The 7222-nt window shown below is 38.5% G+C and overlaps 1 protein-coding gene across 5 annotated transcripts in view; it reads left to right on the forward strand.

Annotated features, from left to right (window-relative positions):
- Positions 1-6866, forward strand: part of MYOCD (myocardin) — a 37501-nt gene extending 30635 nt beyond the window's left edge. For 4 of the 5 annotated variants that reach the window (XM_014058814.2, XM_014058813.2, XM_087709822.1 and 1 more), the window contains 4 exons: positions 397-1350; positions 2009-2122; positions 3655-3712; positions 5222-6866. In XM_014058814.2, coding sequence (XP_013914289.2) covers positions 397-1350; positions 2009-2122; positions 3655-3712; positions 5222-5790 — 1695 coding nt within the window. In that variant the 3' untranslated portion in view covers positions 5791-6866. Of the gene's footprint in view, positions 1-396; positions 1351-2008; positions 2123-3654; positions 3713-4991 lie in introns of all 5 variants that reach the window. The other variant, XM_087709823.1, reaches the window with a different exon arrangement.
- The last annotated feature ends 356 nt before the right edge of the window (positions 6867-7222 follow it).

Here is a 7222-nt window from a genome sequence, read left to right on the forward strand (position 1 = left end):
TGGTTGATGTACATCTAGAAACTCAGCATTAGAATTATCCTGACATATATGAATAATAACACAGGCTGAATTTAGACAAATATATGTAAGACAAAGGCATTCATTCTTAATTCAGACTCATTACTGTACACTATGATTTGATTATTCCAAATAATTCCAAAATTATAGAAATCCATTGGAAATGACAAGGTTGTACAAGGTTCCCAATTTAGAGTTAACAGTTAATAGCAGTTTCTCTGAAGGCTAGGTAATAAGATCTCTCGGTCGGAACAAATGATTCTAGATTTAGCTTTTGTTTGGCTAAAACAGTGTGATTAAAACAAGTTTCTTTTTCAACAATAAACACACAATAAAGTAAAAAATGAGGTTGACACTAATGAAGCCATTTTATCACAGGTGTCAGAATTAAGACAGCAACTCCGAATAAGGGGACTTCCTGTATCAGGTACAAAAACAGCCTTGATGGAACGTCTTAGACCCTTTCAAGAGTGCAGTGGGAATTCAGTGGCTTCTTTCAATGAAATAACCACGGTCACTTTCCCAGTAACCCCAACAAGCTCTCTCTCCAGTTATCCATCACAGTCTTCTACCAGTCTGTTATCCAATGGCTTTTACCATTTTGGCAGCACTAGTTCCACTCCGCCCATCTCTCCAGCTTCCTCTGACCTGTCAGTGAGTGGCTCCTTGCCAGACAGTTTCAATGAAGGACCAATGTCTTCCCCTCAGTTTGTCTTGCACCCCTCACCTGTGCAAGGTGGTTGTGAGGAGAACTTGGTGGGAAGCATCAACGGAGTTGGTATCCAGCATGATGTCGAAAGAGTTGACACAGAGAAAGACAAAATGCTCGTGGAAAAGCAAAAAGTAATCAATGAGCTGACTTGGAAATTGCAGCAGGAGCAGAGGCAAGTGGAAGAGTTGAGAATGCAGCTCCAGAAGCGCAAAAGAAGCCATGGACTGGAAGATAAGCAGCCCCCAGCACATGTGTTTGGTTTTCCAGTCAAGCAGGAGAATGCAGTGTCCAGCTGCCCATTTGCCTCTAAGCAAGCTGCCTTGAAAGGTAAGGCTAGCAATTCTGAGGCATTAAGTAACTGTGGGACACCTCAGATGCCTCATCTTGTAAATAGCCATTGCATGGAACCTTCTGGACAAAATGGCATACTCTCCTCCACATTCCTAAGCCCACAGTGCTCTCCTCAGCATTCTCCACTAGAGGCAGCGAAGAGTCCTCAACATATCAGCCTTCCACCCTCACCAAACAGCCATTACCTTCTCTCCATGTCTCCTAGCCATCAGGGAGAAGGACGCAGCAGTTCTCCACAACCCCCCAGCCGCCATTTGTGCACAACTCTGGTAAGAAAGTACACATATTTTGCCTTTGTAATTTACTCATTGGCCTTTTAATAGTCAGTGCAAGCAATTCAGTAATAAGAGTCCTATTTTAAAAGGACGTATTTCTGGGGGGAAAGTCAGGGAACCATAACCACATCACTATTTCCAGTGACGTTAGATGTAAAGAAACAGCTGCGTAGATATACTTATAATACTTGGACAACTGTATACAAAATCTCTCAAAATAGGCAGATCCCAGGTTGTTTGGGGCTTTAAAATATAAACATGACACTTTGAGTTCAGTCTGAAAATAAATTGAGAGTTAGTGCAGATATTTTTAAACTGGTGAGATGGGTTCCAGGCATTGTTTCAGCACCGAATAGAACCTCCATTATTGAATGTCTTCCTTGGATCAGTTGGAAATGGAGTTGGTTTTATGGGTTACGTGAGGGTGAAAACTAAGCAAAGTTTTCCTTGCATCACTTTAGTAAGATTGTATCAGGGTGGAAAAAGTATTTTTGGCAAGATCTGGGTTCATATTTGTTTTCGTTCCTTGGGGTTGCATTAAGCTATGATTGACACCAATATGTAAGATGTTTCAGCTCAGGGGACCTCAGGTGCAGCTGCCAAGGAACAGAGATTCGATTGGATTCCTACTGTTGATTTTGCTTCCATATAGGTGCCGACACAAGGGGGCCCAAAGTATTCCATTCTGTCTGCCAGCTTTTGTAAATCAAGTACTGCTCTCCCAGAGGGAAAACAGCCTCCACCTTATGCTGATGCTGTAAAACAGGTAATGGTCCATGATGGTATTTTAGGGCTGTGCTTGGCTACAGGTGGTTTTTAGCATTGTACTCTTTCATCGCAAAACACAATCTGTTGCAAGGATTTTTAAAAGTCTGGTCCTTAAATAAAGGAGTCCTTTTATTTTGAATGCATAAAATAAATACATGGATTTACTGCATAATATAAAGGAAACCAATTGTGCTCAAATACAACTATCAAACTATTAAATATGTAATACAGAAATATGTTTTTATTAATCCATTAAATTAATAACAATATTCTTTTTTAGTTTTAATACTTTTAGCTAGTGATATTTCTTGAAATTAAGAAATTTTATTGCAGTCTAGAGGTCATAGATTACTTTGTTGTCAACGTACAAGCTAGTAAAAATAAAATTGTAATATTTTCCAATTCAGAGGAAATCAGGAAGGAATCCACAAATCCCAGGTTAAAAACACCTGATCTATGTGGCCCAGGCAGAGTGGGGGGAATCAAACAATGACAAACCTGAAAATCTGAGACACATGCTCAACTTGAGCATTGAGTCTGGGCTAGCAGCAGCGAATTTACTAAAGGATAAGTGATTCTTCCTCTGGAGTTACAGGATTATTAACTTTAATTTATTTGGTCAATGAAGTACAGATAATTGGAGCCATTCCTTTGCAGTCCTTTAAGGCTTCTTACTTCATCTAGCTTTCAAACCCCGACTTTATAGTAATGCTGGTATCTAGTTATCTAGCTGTTCTGGATCCAGTTTGTCATAGTGTGACATTGCAATTTACAGAATTAAAATAAAATTTAAACCAAGGAATTAAGCCAATTTTTTTTTTATTAGAGGTGAAATAGCCCTGGATTGCATTCACTTGAGTCATCTAGACTCTTTCCTCCCTCCCTCCCTCCCTCTCACAGAGAGGTTACAACCCACATAAATAAGAACTGTAAATCCACTGGAATTATTTCTTAGTAACTATGAAAAGGATGAGGTTGAATATCTTAGGGAATCCAGGGAGGGGTTTTCATTCTTGTTTAATATTTGAAAAATGGGACATTAAATAATGCACCATAGGGCATATTAACTCCTGGGTCACATGGGCAATACTATTATTAACATTTTAACATTCATAGAGTTGGTTGAGGGTTGTAGGAAAAGTGAGGCCAAGTCATACAAAAATGGTTCCCCTGGGGTTTCTTATTTTTTGACCCTTTCAGTGTTCACATTACATTGTTCATGTGGTCCCCGTCAAAATGATACTGCTAGTTTTTAGCAGTTATGATCAGCTCTGCCTCCAAGACCAGAAAAAGTGGGAGGGGGACACAGGAAACCACCTAAAGCCTTGGAAGTCACAGATTGCTCACCTGTGCACTAAAAACTGCTGATATTTATGTGGAATTTGCTTGTTACGTCAGATTTTTAATTGCAGCAACAAACACTACAGAACTATGATATCTCATTTCCTTAAGAGTGATTTCTTTTACAATAAAATATGTAATCCATTTCTTCACTTCCATATTTCATCTCCTTTTTTTTTCTTGCTGCAGCAAATGACTCAAAGTCAGCAGATGGATGAACTATTAGATGTGCTTATTGAAACTGGAGGTAGGTGATGCCAGTAGAATGAGGCTCTTGGTTCTAACCTAGCAAAACAGGATATGAACCTCAGACTACCCACAGCAGATATTCTGTGCTTATCAGGTATGGGAAGGACTGAAATCCATCATGGATTCCATCCACTTCCCAAAGAAATATGTAAATAGCTGTTGCCTAGTTAATTTTCCTAAGCAGCATTCAATCTAAGCACACCCGGGATCTGCCTACTAGAGCAGCCATTGACCATTTTAGAAAACTGATAAGTTTTTGCCACATTTATAAGAAGAAAGAAGCAATTCTGGAAGCTTAGCTGTTTTTAGCAACTCCCAGGAATTGGTCCTAGAAACTGCTGTGGTTTATCTTGTCAATTTGTATTGACAACTTTCCAAGATTGAATAAAGGGATTTGAAATCAGTGACAACCAAAACATTATTAGAAATGTACATTGAACAACAATACAAATACTGAGAACTTGTATGCAGGAATAAAAATAATGCTGAATAAAATTAGGGAAAAAACCAAACAGTAGGTGAGAACTGGCACTTTGTAGACCAAGAGAGATGCTACAAAGGGCAAAGGAAATGACCGAGCGCTCTGAAAAATCACATTGGCATGGTCATGCGCATGGGCACCTATGTGTCTTCTGGTTCTTCCTTTGGTGCACAACAGGTTATTATAGCTTATTTTTCAAAAGAAATGTTTAAAAAAACTGAAAGAAGTGGGCATACTTTGCAGATTTCTTTTGGTAGAATTTTTTATGTACACCTGTAGATTTTTTTTTTAACATTGGGTGTCTGCTGCTCACTGTTTTGCTTCAAAGTATGCCCCCAAAGGAAAACACAACACCAAAAGTGGCAAGGCATTATGGATAGGAACATTCTGTGAGGAACACTAGAAGCATTTTCTTCTGTTTGCCTTCTGTTGTGAGCACTTTATGATGTGAATGTGTAAGCCGCTCTATCAGCCTCAGGCATTTTGGGAGAGGATCACAAAATACTAGACTCCACAATTAAACCTTTGTAAATGTTTTTCCTCACTAGCTTCTGTCTGCTCCAGTGAATGATGTAAACAACTTTAATTCCTTCATGCCTAATTTAAATGTTTTAACAATTTCTTACCCTTTGCATGCTCGAGCATGTGTACACATATCTGTACGATCAGTCCTTATTCTAATTATTCTTTACATTAAAAAGCACATCAGCTTTTTCGCTGATTCTAGGATTACAAACACCACTTATAACAACTTTGTCTTATATTAACACAGCTTCATCACTACTTTCAATTGCAGGCACTTTATATGATCTCCGTGTTCCTCTCACCATCCCTTCTGTACCTCTTTGAGCTAGTATAGCAACAAGTAAGGTTTTATTCAGCCAGAACAAAAGGTTGGAATGTGTCATTGTAATGGCAGATGCTGTTGAGAAGTCCTGTTGCACAAGCAGAAGTGTATTCACTTAACTTTGGAAGTAGACCCAAAGAGGTTTTGCTCTTGACTTATCATATTTGGTTTGCAAACAGAAATGCCTGCAAATGCTAAAGAGGACCGCCCTTGTCTTCAGAAGGTACCTCAGATAACAGTGTCTTCAGGAACTTCTGGAACACCCTTGTTACTAAAGGCATCCACTGCATTTGAGCAAAACACCTCAAATCAGCTCCCCTTTGAACGCTGCTCTAGCAATGACAGTCATTTGGAAATCCTGTTAAATTCCCACAGTCCTCTTGGGCGGTCAAGTGAAGTCACCCTTCTGAAATTGGGTACTGAGGAACCTCCCTTTGACGGAGCAATGGAAGGATTTTCTAGCAAGGCTGCCGATGAATTAGTCTCACCCCATGAGATCCTGCCAACCCCCCTCTCGCCCATGGAGACTCAGTTGTCTCCCTCATCTGGTGAAGGAACTGGTTTGCACATGAGCTTCACAGAGTCTCCCTGGGAAACAATGGAATGGCTTGACCTCACACCACCAAGCTCAGCCAATGGTTTTGGTTCCCTGACCACTACAGGGCCCAGCATCTTCAACATCGATTTCTTAGATGTTACTGATCTCAACTTGAACGGCACTATGGACCTGCACTTACAACAGTGGTGATCAAAGTAAACCTTTTAAGGATAGGGAGGAAACATACCACAAGTAATTTGCATGGAAAGAATTAAAAGACTATTTTAGAATGTGCTGGAATAATGCAGAGAGAGCAAAAGGAACTGGAGTCATTTTCCCCAGGACATAATTTATCTTTTCACCATCAGTGGATTCACAAAATGATTATTTCCTTTCCTTGCTACACTCAAAATAAAGAATCCTTCATTTCTAACACAAATTCCTCCTTACCCTTTGTAAGCAAATCCAGTTGCTCCTCGTCAGTTTCAACCTCTTCCAGAAGGAGATTCTCTATGCAAGACAACTGTACATTGCCCAAATTTGTCAGAATTAATCCTAACAGGTTTATCAAACTATATGACACTGTTATGGGCATATTTGTAGATCCCATACACTGCTTCTTGTGAACCTTTGCTCTTCATGCTTATTATATACGGATATGAACAGTTTAACTGGGGATTTCCCTAACCCACTTTTTAAAGTCATCTTGCTCTGATGCATCAAGAGATCATCAACCTTTTACTATCAATTTTCAAAACTGAAATAATTTCCTAGCGTTTCCCTGAATATTTTTCTCTTTTTAAGTTTATTTATTCCTTTTGTTTTCTCAGTTTTAAAGATACATGCAGCAGACCTGAAGTAATATGATTTATTTTGTAGTGGGCACTCTCCTTGGAAAAGATTTCAAAATGGAACAACAAGAAAATGTAGAAATAAGAGGTCTTTAATTGAGTGTAATTGGAGGAGAGCCTTCGTGGCCTCACCAATGTTCTGCTTTAAAGGTACATTCCTCCTTTAATAAGTACTTATTTCATTGTTTTTATTTTTTTATTAAATTAAAATGTAAACTGTATGTATGTATATAATTTGAGATACATAAAAGTTGTAACAGTTCAGCACATAACCAGTATTCATCCATCATTCAAAATCTTTTAAACATTTAACATAAATTTTGTCCGTGATCATTAGATAGAAATTCCAAATAGCCATATCAAGAATAAATTCACCATAAGCAATAGTGTCTTCACCCCTTATAAGAAGTAGAAGATGAGCAAGATAAAACCTTTCTATTCTTCTTCAGATTTATTTTTATTGGGTTGCCATATCTTTATGAATGTGTCAAATAGTTTTATTCAGTAATTCTCAATGTTTGTCGAATTGCCTCTTGCTTCAGTCTCTTTTCTTTTGAATTATTTGCATATATTATTTTTGCTGCCACTATGGAGCAAAATAGCAATCATGTCCTAGCCTTTTGATACCAGAGATACTTGAAGCAGCCTTGCTGGATTTCTTTGATTTCCTCAATCTACTGCAATTTCCCATGTTTCATATCTGTTGCCATTCTAGAGGATCCATCAACCCTCAAAAGTGCATCTCTGTGAGTTAATATCAAATAAGGGAATAAAATCAGGAAAGCAGAGAC

The sequence above is a fragment of the Thamnophis sirtalis genome, unplaced genomic scaffold, assembly GCF_051295495.1.
Source record: "Thamnophis sirtalis isolate CommonGarterSnake01/CBP01778 unplaced genomic scaffold, rThaSir2_p1.2 scaffold_3, whole genome shotgun sequence".
In the NCBI taxonomy this organism is placed as follows: domain Eukaryota; kingdom Metazoa; phylum Chordata; class Lepidosauria; order Squamata; family Natricidae; genus Thamnophis; species Thamnophis sirtalis.